The 14465-nt window shown below is 35.7% G+C and overlaps 1 protein-coding gene across 11 annotated transcripts in view; it reads right to left on the bottom strand.

Moving 5' to 3' along the window:
- The window catches only part of Ppn (proteoglycan-like sulfated glycoprotein papilin), a 121102-nt gene that overhangs the window by 40676 nt on the left and 65961 nt on the right, over positions 1 to 14465 (bottom strand). For all 11 annotated transcript variants that reach the window (XM_073074042.1, XM_073074049.1, XM_073074043.1 and 8 more), the window contains exons 2-10: positions 10828 to 10903; positions 5548 to 5726; positions 4927 to 5073; positions 4433 to 4583; positions 3623 to 3746; positions 3181 to 3261; positions 2843 to 3018; positions 1058 to 1190; positions 253 to 475 (exon numbers count right to left, since the gene is read on the bottom strand). In XM_073074042.1, the coding sequence (XP_072930143.1) occupies positions 253 to 475; positions 1058 to 1190; positions 2843 to 3018; positions 3181 to 3261; positions 3623 to 3746; positions 4433 to 4583; positions 4927 to 5073; positions 5548 to 5726; positions 10828 to 10903 (1290 nt within the window). The remainder of the gene's footprint in view (positions 1 to 252; positions 476 to 1057; positions 1191 to 2842; positions 3019 to 3180; positions 3262 to 3622; positions 3747 to 4432; positions 4584 to 4926; positions 5074 to 5547; positions 5727 to 10827; positions 10904 to 14465) is intronic.

Here is a 14465-nt window from a genome sequence, read left to right as displayed (position 1 = left end):
TGTGTATATTCAAGAACGCCTAATACATGTTAATTATAGGTATCTTGTACCCTACATGTTATGGTAATGAATATTATTGAACTACATTGAACAAAGGATAAATAAAAGATTAATGAACTTTTAGTATGAAATGGGCAGTGTCATGGGCAGTAGCAGCATGATCATGGGCTTTTAGTACCTAATAGGTGGCCACTCGACTTCAATTATACTCATGATCGTTTGCTACCCCAATTTAGTAAGACAAATCCGTACCCATTTGTGATGATTTTCTCACAGTGGACTTCACGTAACCTAGTGCCGTCTTCCCCGCAGGGCTTGGAGCACGGGCTCCAGGGGCCCTCGAACCAGCGCGGCAAGCACGGCTGCGTGTTGCAGGTCTGGTTGGTGGCGGGCTTCAGCCCCGCGTCGCAGAGCTTCTCCTCCACTTGCTCCAGGTCATCTCGTGATCGACAGGTCACTTTACGTGTCTGGAAACCTGGATGGTAAGTTACCTATTTTAGAATGGCGGCAAAGCTTTTTGTGGTACCAAATCTCCCTAAGATTACCTAGATTTTTTTTTATTATTAACTTATTTCTCTTATGGGGTTAGTCGTTATGGGTAATAATGCATGTAAGGACTTCTGTTAATGTTCCTATTATTTTCCGAATTGGACGGAAAATCGCAGAAGTAAGAAAGTTGCACATAGACCCATACGTGTATGGGTAAGTAAATTTTATTGGGTTGTAAAAGCCAAGGATATGCACGATATCGATTAAATAAACACGCAGATTGGTAGATAGATTTGTAGATTGGTAGATATATTTTATATTTTGATTATTTATTAATAATAATAATCAGACGATCCAATGCCTAACAAAGATTGACATTTGACAATTCTTGCTTACAAGAAATTCTCATATTTCGATTTTTGGTAGGCACACATTGGATAGATTGAATATTAACTGGCACTAAATATTTCCCTTACCGAAGATTAAGTTCAAAATTTCCTGCGTGCTACAGAGGTAATCGCTGTACGTGGAGGTACGCGGCTTCGAAGTCTCCTTATAAAGTTCTTACCTCCACCACAAGTGTCGGAGCAGGGCGAGAACTTGTCGAAGACCCAGTCGTATCGCAGCTCCGGCCGGGGCGCCACGTCACTGGGGATGCTGTATTCGTATTTAACCCCCACGTTATCTTCTTGAAGGTAGAGCTAAAAATTAAATATATTTATCAATTAGCCATTTTCAAAGTAGTATAAAAAATATTCGTCTGCGGAAACCAACACAACGCCTATTTCTATCTCATAGCAATTATGTAGCATGTAGGTTAAAGGGTGTGGTAAAGTCTAAGCTTAAGCTCCTAAGAGCAGCAACATTTATAAAATAGAAAAACCAAGAAATAGCAAAAAAAAAGTGTGTGTGTGTCAGCTACGACGCACGATTGGAGTTTACTCCTTACGAATGATAATTATGATATATATCGAATAGAAAAAAGGGTAGGTAAATGAACGCATCTGCTAAAATGATAAGAGAAACAAACTTATATCTGTAATTATTCGGATTATTTATATTACTTCAATAATGCGTATTACATAAAGTATGTTACAAAATAATATAAAATAGCGCCATCTAGTGGCAAGTTTTATAAATTGTAAGTTTGCAAGTTTATCAATCTATGTATTTTGGTTCCAAATATTATAATGGTAACTTAATATAATTGTTTATATTAAAGTAAATTTTAATATAATATAATTATTTATATTTAAAACAATGTTAAACGTTTTATAACTTAAAACTTAATAATTATAATTTCTTTGCCATCTATAAAATATCCTTGTTGCAATTTACGGATGAAATTTATATGAGACTCAATAAACATGTTATTATATGTAATTTGGATTGTTTCTGAATGTTTTATAATTCTAGAATTCATTTAAAACGTATTGCTAATTTTATATAACTTATTTTGAACATAATTAGCAATAATTCTGTAATAAATATTAAATAATACTGTTTTGATTTTGCCCGTTTATCGTTGATAGATGGTGCTGTTCAATAAAGCATCCATTTTTATAAGTTAAATTAATATATCAGTAACTTACAAAAGCCTCTTTATGTTAAAAACTTATTTTGCTAATATTATATCTTATTCAATTGCTTACTGATTTTATATGTTACTCTTCTTTAAAAACGTTCATAAAAGATTGTTAATCATATTATGGCGCCAATGTTCATATTTTTCACAGTGTTTATAAATGATCAAACCTATAACTTAATTTATGCAAAAATGTAAACAAATTAGTTAATGACGTTTTAATGTTTTATATATTGCTAATTATTTTTATTGTAATAATTACTTTCATATGGGATTTGAACTTACTGTATTTTAAATTAATAAAAGCACTCTTGATTCATATTTTGGTTTCCGTTACGCCTCAACTTTTCGTGTTACACTTGATTTTACTCCTCATAAAATTTCCGTACCGGGCCTTATAACTCAAATCGTTTCTTAAGGAGTAAACTCCAAAAAAAATATGCTGGCGACAAACAATTATTTGTTTAAAGACTAATAAAATAATTTTCCTCCTTTTTCTATAACTTTAGCCACTGTTAGAAAATGATGGAAATTCGAGTTTTTGCTGCTTTTGGCGCTCTATGTGAATCAAGTGCCTATATCATTTTTTACTAATTCGGCGACTTTCCATAACTCGTCAAGAGATGGCAGCATTAGTCTAAATAACGCTCATTGAAGTTCTGTAAAAACCTTGCTATAAACTTGTATATTATACAAGTTTCTGGAGACATCATTACCAAAGTAACTTGTACACATATATTGTAGTATAATCACATACAAACTACTCACGGAAAGATACAACGGTTCGTTTGTGGGTCCAATGCAGCGTAGCTTGTCCGGTGCAGCGAAACCTTGCTGGTTACGTTCGTAGTGCCACAACGCGCCCGCTATCATCAGGGAGCGCGGGAAGTCTATGTGGTAGTTGCCGTTCAGGTAGTACCTATTGTGTTGTTTCGCTCGTAGCGCTGCGAACAGAATATCTCTTTGTCATCATATGTGTGAATGTAATAAAATTTTCAGCAAAACTTATTTTTTTCTATTAGCCGACTTTATGGTGTAATTTTTTATCTGTTAGTTATGTAAAAAAAACCGAATTACCCAATAGATAAAATTTAATCTTTGCTTACCCAAATAATTGGTTGACGCCCTTACTTCTTCAATAAAAATATTTGTGGCTCCCTGAGGTATTAATAATACATCGCTGTAACCTGAAATTAAATTTGTATTATGAAGTAAAGGAAATTTTCTATACATATATCTAAAATAATTAATGGTAAGTGATAGACGATATATAAAACTGAGGTATCGTACATTTCGACTGATATTCACTGTCTACTGGCAGGTGACGTCACTTTAGATTCAGCCAATCCCGTGCGTATTCAATCAAGTGGTGGAATATGGAAATTTAATTATTATTCAATTACAACAATGAAAATGACGTTCACACAACAAAATTCATCATCAATTATTTCCCTCGGCGCATCACCACTCAAATCTTAGGAGCAACCAGCAGATCCTAAGATTTACCGTAGTGTCGGGCGTTTACAGTAACATACGTATCCTGTTTACCTCTTCTCAGATCTTTGTCTACGATGTAGCCCGCCATGGTGCTGCAGTTGGTGCCGTTGCCGCGGCACTGCCGGCACTTGTCCTCGCGCGCGCTCGAGCCCAGCATCATGTCGCAACCAACAGGCTAAAGACAACAGAAACATTTTGAATTCATATAAAAATACTACTTAATCAGTAATGACATTTTCGTTATTAAACGATATGTATTGTCAAGGTTCTACTAACACTGTTATACTCGTATTTATAGTTGACGTATATTTCAGATCAACTTACTACCAATGGATATCATTTTTCCTCCTCATATATCTATTAATATTAAAATTAAAATTAAAATTAAAATCTCTATTAAATACACGCGTTATTTATCTTACCAATTATTGCATACCAAGATCGAAATTTCACCTTCTAGTTAGCAGACATTGTCAAAGGACCGTCTTTGGACAAAACATTGGATAATTTGATTATGAATAACAAGCGACAGTTTAAAGTCTTCGATAAACTGGCAATTATCATAAAACAAAAACCAGACTACATAAAAAATATGACCTATAGTCACTCTCACAATTTAGACGAATCCAACGACACCTCATATCTAAAATAAGTCTGGCCGTTTGGGCAGCAGGGAGTGCCAAGAAGGAGACATATTTACATACATACGCTCGACAAAACAGTAAAATGGTATAGTTATCGCCAAACTGCTAGTCCGCTCTGAAGTAGTTGCGAGCAGGAGTAGTCATACAATTCGCTATGGCGACGCGAGTCCTTTCTATATTCAGAGCGGACTAGCAGTTTTACGCGGACTATAATTACCTGACAGGTGCCGTTGACGCACACGTCGAAGGACTCGTCGTCGCAGCGCGTGCCGTCGATCACCGCCGACCGGTGTCGGAAGTAGAACCGTTCTCCGCGCGGCATGCAGTTCAGGTCGCAGGGGTTGTGGCCTTTCGTGTACGGGACCCATCTGATAAAGCAATTTGGACGAATTATATATAGGAATTGAATGGGATTAGGAAGTAGTAGATCTCTCTGTGGTTCGACTTGCGTGGCACCTACCTGTTTCTGCCTCATGACAGCAGTGTTAAGCGCTGCTGTGTTCTGGTTTGAAGGATGTGGTAATGGAGACATACTTTTCCGAGACATTCTAGCTTAGTACTCAGGAGTAGCGGCGCATCTGAGGCCGACCTCAGGAAGGAAGCTAACTATCTGATCAGCAGTTGATTACAGATGCCCATAAGCGGCAGTAGCCACATATCATCAGCTAGTATCGTTGAATGTTTTCTGAATATAATAATTATAGTACTCACGTGTATTTTTTATTATCCCTGAAGACCTGATCGTTGAACTCAGCGCATTGCTCGGCACGGAAGTCACCAGAGCCCTCAGGACAGTCCTGAGTCTGGCACGAGAAGTACTTCGTGTCCCCGCCTCTGCAGAGAGGCTGCCCGTCTAAGCTGAAACCAGTTATACACTACAAGATCACACACAATCAAAGAGACATTGACTAATACATTGAGAGGACATAATGAAAAATACACGTTGTTTTTCTACCCTCTTCATGATTGACATTTTAATGTACTTAATCGTTTATTAAGTTCTGTCGAATCTACCAAGAGTTGGTCAATGGGTAATTTACATCAAGATACACTACAAAAATCAATTCGACATTTCTATACATATTATACATACCTATTATTGTTCACATTATATATATACTTTGCATTTCTCTCGAATCGACTGTAATTTGATTCGCCTGAACATTTTACAATTACTTACCAAGATATTTGGGTAATAATTGTTGTTTTTGCCAAATTTTCCAGTGTTAAATGGTAAGCTTAGAGATCATGTAAGTGGCTTGTACCGAAGGTCGTCATAATATTCACGTAATACGTAATACTAAAATATTTAAAAATGCAATTATTCCTTACCCAACTTCTAAACATATTCTTTTCTGACTAGCAACACCACCTCCACAAGTTCTGGAACAAGGCGATACCTCCCCCCACTCCCCCCACGCCCCGCCTCCCTCTCCACCTGGTATAATGTATGACGCAGGTAGGAAGAGGCCAGCTCCCTGGCGCCTGTGTCGACTCCGGTGCCCATTTACCTGTGAAACAGAAAAAAATTAAAATAATATTGAATGAAATGATATTTACCACCTATTGACTATAGCAGATTAATAAAATTATTACGTACTCATTGCTTATGATATTGAGATTTAATTGAAGGAACTCTATGAGGGTATGAGGGTATAGGTAAGTGGGCTCATTTTGATGAGGTTGTAGGCCAAAGTAAATCTGTTAACTACATAAACTATGTATTTCAGACTTGACGGATAAATCCTAATAAGCTTTCGAAAATATGATGTGCGTCCTAGGTCTTCCAGGTTCTTCTCGTGTCAGTTATGGTCTCACATCAAACGAATAACATGTTGCGAATATGCAAAATGATGTTGCATAAGCGTGTGACCCTGCTGTATAGGTAATTATCACGTGCGTCAATCGGTCGAGAATCAAAGTCAAAATCCATTCATTCATAATAAGAATCCATTCATTCAATAAATTATAATAACCAGCGATTAACAGGCGTCAGGAGTGGCTGATGAACGACAATTTCTACATTCACTACACTTCAAAGAACTTCGCCTTGAATACTCGATTCTCGCATACAAAATATTATCTAGCGCTGTCTGTCAAGTGTTTCCGATTGTGTGTGGCTTGATTAAGCTCCTTATACACTGACATGCGCAAACGAATAGTACATTTACAGAACTGGAACAAATATAATTGTCGTTATGTTATCATTATCATCAACCCATTACTTTTCCATGCCAGCCATGATCTCAGAATGAGACGGATTAGGCCATAGTTCACCGCGATGACCAAGTGAGAATTGATAAACTTCACATAAAAGTGAAAACTTTTTTTAAGATTCCTCGAGTATGCTGGTTTCCTTACGATGTATTTCTTCATCGTTTTAACAAGTGATAATTAATTTCTAATACGCCCATAACTTTAAAAATCTGAGGTAAATCTGTCGAGGATTTGCACCCCATCTTTGATTTCCAGCCGGCTTTCCCGATTGGCCAGCGCGGTGGACTATGGCCTAAGTCCTTCTCACTCTGAGAGGAGACTCGTGCCCAGCACTGGTACACTAATGCTAATGGGTTGACGATGACTAATACTCATACGCTGGAGTAAGTGCACTACTTACTGTCTGGTAGACTGTACAGAGTACGCTCGTATTTTACTTCTATTTCATAAAACCAGAAGGTAGGTAGATAGTTAATTAATCCTAACTTAATAAGAAGCTATAGAGCAATGCTCGTACATTCTACACTCAGCTTAACGCTTAAAATGCCGATCACCGCGGGGACCATCCGCCATCGATTTAAATAAATGTTTTGACGATAGACTACTTGTACAATGTACAGCGCATTACCGGCTGCATGTTGCAATGGTCAGTCCGTACGAGAGGACCGCATTGAGTTTGTATGGGTATATTTTCCTTACTTTGCTGCCACATCTTTACAAGAATCAACAATGAAAGATATTAAGAATATGGCGGAACCTGTAGTAGAAATTTTATTGCGATAATTTCAATCTTCATGAGCATATTATAATTAATATTGATTAGATTAATATTGAGTAGACCTCGATTAAGTAATTTTTTTTTCGTCAATTTTTTCATCAAACTAACAAAAACTGGCCAAAGTTTTATAAAAAATGTTATAATGTTAAATACTCAATAAACAAGTAACTCCTTATCTTGTGTGTTTTATGGTAAATAAACAGTGTTGAAAATTAAGCCATGGTCTAAGTCCAGGGAATCGCATAGCATTAATAGAAAAGTCTTTGCCTAAGTCTACATGTTATAAACTAAAACGTTAGTTAGTACCTATTAAAAAATAAAGAAAATTTGTGTCGAAAAGATCAATAAATATTTGATGTAGAAGTGTCATCTGTTTAGAATGCTTATGGCATCATGTTATCTAAATATGGCACGGCAAGTGTCTACTTTTGGTCTATTCTAATAATATCCTTATAAATTAAATTCGTGTAGACGACTGAAGATATTGTCTCACGAACATCTATCAGTCCCTTGAATTTCTTTGTTTCGTATTTGGTTATAAGTATTGGTAACATTTCGAAGCTCTGTCAACTACAAATTAGGAGTTCGGGGTGACGCGAGCTCATAAATTGATCATCGCTTCAAATAGAATAGCCAAAATAGTGATTTTAAACTAGATGACCTGTTCGCCGTAGATGCTAACGCTCCCATCAATGTGATGCTTTTTGTTTTATCTGTGTTATAAACTATATTCAAATTAATTTTAGGGTTGGGCAAAGGTCGAGAAATTTGTATGTAATATATTTGTTTGTTTTATAGAAGCAAACGAGCGTGCAGTCCGCATGACGGTAAATAACTGCTACTGCTCATGGACCTGTGTAGTTAACCCCAAATAAGATTAGTCATTCGATTCTTCTTGACGTCGGCCTCAGGTGCATTACGACCCCAGAGAATGTTGGAATGCCTCACATAAGTATACCTCCCTTATTATTATTCCTTTATTGTTATTAAAACAGTCATGAGTGTGACGGTGGTACCTTAAGAGAAAATATTTATTAGAATTTTAATACTGAGTTAAACTTATTGCATACTACGGAATGTCATATAATTTTCACATACACATCATATCTTCATAATCATCACATTCCAATTGATAGAAAACTCAGCCCTGTCATATCCAGTATTAATAATGTGCTCAGTGATATTATAACTAATCTCATGCTGAGCCTTCCACGCATTTTAAATCTTCATTGACATCACCCCGGCCGGCGTCCCGTGTTGAAATTGAAAGTAATTTTACAATTAATGCGTGTACGTGAGATATTTATGGCCGAATCATTAAAATTTACATTTAAAGATGTAATATGTATTGAATAAGGCTTGTTTATGTGTAATAATTATAATTTCTTTCATCATTTTTTAGAGATTTTTGTGGATATTAGAAGAGATATTACTAATTAAAATATACTTTCTAAACGCAATTGTTTATGACTTTTATGATGGGAAGCATTAAGTTAAAAAATAAATGTGTTGTAAACAAATGTTACACATGTAAGCAAACATTATCTCAGTGGGTACTTTCTTTTTAATTAGAAGCAAACAAATCTTGTAAGTACTATGTATAATCACTCCGGTATATTTTCTTATCATAAAACAAAAGATAAAGAAAAGAATAATAAAAGAGCATAGAGCATGATTTTTAATTTATGTGCGTGTTCGAAATTATTATCATTTGCTAAAATGGTGAAGTAAAACATTTTAATGAAATCTACACACCTGATAGTTCTTAAAAAAAGTTTTCAAAGATGGCCTTTACTCTACCAATGCGCACTTTGCCAGCGTGGTGAACTACGGCCTAAAACCCTTCAAATCCTAAGAGGAGACCTATGCCCTTATTGACTATGTTCATGTATGTCCCTAAGTTCTCGTTTCTGATAACATTGGGACAATAATGGATTGACGACGGCTGTATATAAAAAGATCTCGTAGTAAACGGTGTCCGGTACCATTGACCGAACTCTCCTTGACTTTGACCGACGTAACTGACGTTTATCTTTCGCCATCTCGACTCTCGCCGATCAAATTGACAGTTCATCGATACACTACTAGATATTGAGCCTATCAGAGTTAACTTTAACAGTAAATTTTAAAAGTTATTTATTTTAAAAACAATTCTCAAAGATTCTCTGACTTTGTTTTTTCTTGTACTTTGCAAGGCCTCTTAGGTACTTTGCATTGTCGTAAGATCGAAGTTTGACTATTTCTAGTAGACTGAAATCGTTAAAATGATACTTTGGCAGGACCAACAATAGATATGAAGATTGATTATTAAGAAAGTAATAAGAAAATATATGTAGTGATAAATCATAGTAGGTGATATACTTTCTTTTTCAAAAAAATGTAAGATATTGAGTAGTCACTTTTCAAGCATCAGTTGTTACTAACATACCTCTTTATCACTACTACCCGTGTTTCATATCCATGACATAATGAATGTCAGGAGCACTAGAAGCATCCTAGACTTTGGCCTCGCTATCGTGCGCTATCTCGGTAGTGCCGCCAATCAAAACGGCAATACATTACCGGCCGTTTGTCACGAGATAGTCATTACTTAGGGTTGCCAATCGTCGTACTTTCCCAGGATATGTCCTGCTTTTTGGGGAGTTCTCGAGCGAGTGAAAATCAGAGTGGCGTTGTGGGTTTTCAAAGCGTTCTGGGTTTTATGTATTAACTGACTGTACTACGACTACTGTTGACTGAGACTGGAGGAGTTGATAAATATAGGAGTGATTATATTCGGAAGATATGCTCAAAATACTCTTCGTATTTTAGTTTGTATTATCTTTTGGTATTGTTTTATTTTTACAATTGAGTAATTCTTTAATTTATTATTTCTTGAAATTTTATAAAAAGTATTCATACTAAAAATATACATTACAAGAAACCTTTTCCTTTTTCAATTGCATATATTAAAAGCGTTTAAGTTCTTCGTCCTGGTTTATACATAAATATTCCGGTGTTTCCACACATCCTGATTTTCAAGTTCTGTGGATGGCCACCCCATTACAATAGCTCATACGTATATCATTGCTCGTAAGATATATTATTAAAGATGCTTATTAAAATGCAATAAATTAGAATAGAAAATGCATAAATCAAAACGTATTAAATTTTAAAATTTATTTAACTTCGTTGGCTATTGTGCAGCTGTTTTGCAGACGCTATTCATTAATAATCTTTAAATGTGACAATGACACATTTTGATCAAATGTGACAATTCCTCTCATTGAATATTATAGATAGTCTTATATTTTGATTGGAAACATTTATATATAACTAGCTAACCCGGCAAACGTTGTGTTGCCATATAAATAAAAAAAATGTTAAGGGTGAACACCCTTATCACTTAGGGGTATGAAAAATAGATAGTAGCCGATCCACAGACCTCCTGAAAATGCATATAAAATTTGGTGAAAATCGGTAAAGCCGTTTCGGAGGAGTACGGTAACTAACATTTTGACACGAGAATTTTATATATAAGATTGTAATAAATTTAAGATGTCTGCACAATATTTTTTCACTACTCCAGCTATAGAATATAAAAAAGGTAGGACAATATTAAAAGGTAGGATACTTACGTTATGCGTGTAGTGATGTCGTGATGCGGTCCATGTGATACAATTACTTAGTACGATAGCTGCGAGTAGCAGCGATCTGAAACAAATACATTAATGGTTAAAGTAATTCTTAAGTTCTACTAATAGGGAATAGGTATAAAAAAAACGTATGTATATTTTATTTATTTCGTTGTTATGCGCAAACTACACGGAATAATTCGAATCATCGAATGACAATTCTTTTATAAAAAAGTATATTCCATAATATCACTATGCCTAATACAGAGGCGGCATGGACGGTTTTCTACAGTTTTCTATGCCTATATTTAGTTTGATAAAAAATAATGAATTAATAATACTCGTATAAGAAAGTGAAATGAGACATAAAATAAATATGGGTTAAACTCTAATAAAAAGCCTTAAACCGTAGTCGGTGCAATAAAGAAAATCGAAATTTAAGATGACCGAGTAAGATAAAGACATTTATATCGCGCTTAGAGCATCTAACAACACATAATAAATCCAATTACACACTGCGACGGTATGTAAATAAAAATTTGAATCGAAGCATATTTCTTTGGGATCTCTATCAGACGCTAAAACGTCGATAGAATTGGACGATAAAGGACTCACCGACCTAACTGTAAACGGGCTATGGACGATAACATCTTTATTAGCTATGGCACAAGTCACTTTGATAAAAGCTAGTTTTGTTTTTAAATTTTATTATAGTGGTTATGTTTTTCAAAGTCCAGGTAGGTATAAAATGCGTTTTTCTGTACGGTAATTATTTTTCTATTAATTTTTAATACGCAAATATCACAGAAAATTCAATAAACAATCTAAAATATATTTTTAATTGCAATTTCAACAAAATCTGAAAATATCTTATAAATTGTAATGAACATAAATCATACAATAGAAGATTCCATTTATTTTTACGCCAAACTTTTACTAAACCGCCAATCGCTTCCGCTTATACTTTAAGCCAAAAATCAAAACTAAGTAGTCCCACGGGATATCAGCTCATTTATAAAAGAACGGCGAGCGAAGGGAGAAAGAGTTAATTATGGGGCGTGACTGGAACATGAGCTTAATATCATTATGGGTAATTGCTTGTAGCAGATGTAGGAACGCAACATCAAACGGATTGTCCGAAGCTAATCTAAGCATAGAAGATACTAATAAGAAATTATTTACAGGGTTCAGTATGGTTATTACTGAAGTTTATGTTTGCTATACTTAATAGCAGTTTAAAGCGCTCTTTTCTGTAAAAAAAGTTTGTAGAGGAGAATTACTTAAACGAGGTATAATATAAGTACTCCTAAAGAGGAGCGACGCATTTGTAACTGTTCGGCCTTTAATCCCATGTTATAGAGTTGATCACAGATGTCTATAGTTGCCGTGGCCATTTTTACGTAGTTTGCAAGCTCATTTGGCATTTCAATTTCTTTATTAAACTATAACAGAGCCGCTTAAAACTGCAGCTTAAAATAAATGTGGTAGTACTTCCGTTGTTCGTATTTTCCTAATGTGCATAATGCAGATATTAAAAGAAACGTAGACGTTTAAAATATAATCTTATTACGGTATAATATAGCCTTCCGGTTGAGTCCTTGCACTGCATCTCAGTGACGAAGCCGTCATACTAATGCCCGGCATATGTTTAATTTAATTCCATGGGAAATGCAACGTTAGTTATGGTTAAGCGTCATGTATCTTCTGTCGCCGGATGTTATGACGAATTCAAATTATCAAGTTATTGAGTGCGTAACAATTTGATTTGCAATTAAAATAGATGCAGTATTGTAATTAGTTTTTTGTTCTTTGTCAGTCAAGGTTTCGGAGTGTTTCGGTGGTCCATCTAGAAGTATATAATACGTGAGTGATGTTTCAATTGGTGTACATTGTGCCCTTATATTTCTATACAAAATTATGTTATTACCTAAAGAAGGATGCAACTCAGTTGCTTTTCTTACAGCGTTTTACGGCCCTCGTGGCGCATAGTTCAATCTCCGGCTGTACAGACATTTAAATGATTAAAGTAAAATTTCATTTAGTGTCTGGGTGTTATTATTACAAATAAATTTAATTGATGGAGGCTGTATAATCAAAATAATCAGATTCACATACATACTCTATCTGTTTATGGATATATGCTAAGATCTATTTTTTGTCCGATTTTGCGAAATCGGTTGATTTTGGCAGCGCTTTTACCGGTATATTGGGGACTATTAGTAACTTTTAACACGTTCCCTGCGGCACAGATTTTTCTGTACTTTCCACTACTGCGTTACGAGTTGTTTTAAACCTGGTCCTATATCCGACATTGTGGCGGCACGAGGCGTGTTAAATCCCACCGCCCGAAGGAGACTACAATCCTTTTTTTGGCGCCAAATAAGACAAAATCGACGGCTTTTGTCTTGATTATTATTAACAATGAGTTGATTAACCTAAAACTGCCGCCGCCCTTGGTTAAATTCGTTACTTTAGATTCTATGGGTAAAATAAAATGTGGGTCTAATGCACCTCGGACCGCACTGAAAAATGGCAGGTTTCCATATAATTTAGTGATGGGAAAATAAATATCGATTTTATTTTATTGTTTTTATTTATCAACGTTATGGACAGAATGAATACAAAAAGGGGAAAAGTTATGGATGTTTTTCATTGAAACATTTCAGACAATAAGGTTTTTTGCAAACAGTGCATTCCGTGAGATTTTTTTTTTGGTTTTTTTGTCTGCCTCACGACATGTCAAGAATGTGCGGAGTTTTTCGTAGCATCCGACACATCTCTTCTTCTTTGGACCCTTATCGAGATGATGTGCTTTCTTTGCAGTGGATTCTGAAAAGTAGGAGCGAGTAGATTAGGGTAAAGAGTAATCGGAATACTCCGTAACGATTTTGCCTACGTTTCCTATATCAATAATGTAGCTACTTAACTTTTGTTTGAACCATAACAGGAAACGTAATTATCTATAATGTAATTTCTTACTATACGGATATACGCCTAGCCTGCCAAGTCTCACTACTGGACTTTCACCTAGACAGAGTATATTTGTGACTTACCTGTTTTTGAAATATCTTCCTGTATTCTGATTCTGGCTCAGATTTTTCAACCGGTTTTTCTTCATCTTCCTCCATGATCAACTTTTTCGGCAACGTTTCGACATGATAATTTTCAACATAAAGACAGCGGTCCTACTTCGTCGCTACGCAGCCTCGACTGCGTTGCACAACACTAACCACGTGAAGCTAGCGTGGGGTGCGGTACGAGGTGCGTGGGGAAACGAGGCGTTCCCAACCTCGTTCCGCACTGTGTTAGCATTATTATTTGTTCAGTGCGGTACGAGGTCTAACAAACCCGACATTAGGTTGGTGTACCATAGAACTAGGAATCAGTAGCACATCACAAACATATAGTTATCACTCTCCTACACTGAACCAGACGGAAGTTATGCCTCTCGCACCACAGAGAAGTTAAAGTTTTTTCTTACCGCTATAACGACCAGACATGGACGAGGTGTTTTAAGCCGCGTTCCGCAGCTAACGTGTTAAGATATTATAGACTACCTTGTGTACACCGAAGTTTTTTAGGAATGCATACAATAGAACAATTACGCATAGCCTACACATACATTTAAATCGAAAACCTGC

This window comes from Epargyreus clarus, unplaced genomic scaffold (assembly GCF_041222505.1).
Source record: "Epargyreus clarus isolate Ecla_fem2 unplaced genomic scaffold, WU_Ecla_fem_2.2 ptg000006l, whole genome shotgun sequence".
In the NCBI taxonomy this organism is placed as follows: domain Eukaryota; kingdom Metazoa; phylum Arthropoda; class Insecta; order Lepidoptera; family Hesperiidae; genus Epargyreus; species Epargyreus clarus.
Note: the sequence above shows the minus strand (reverse complement) of the source record. Positions and strands in the feature narration are given on the sequence as shown.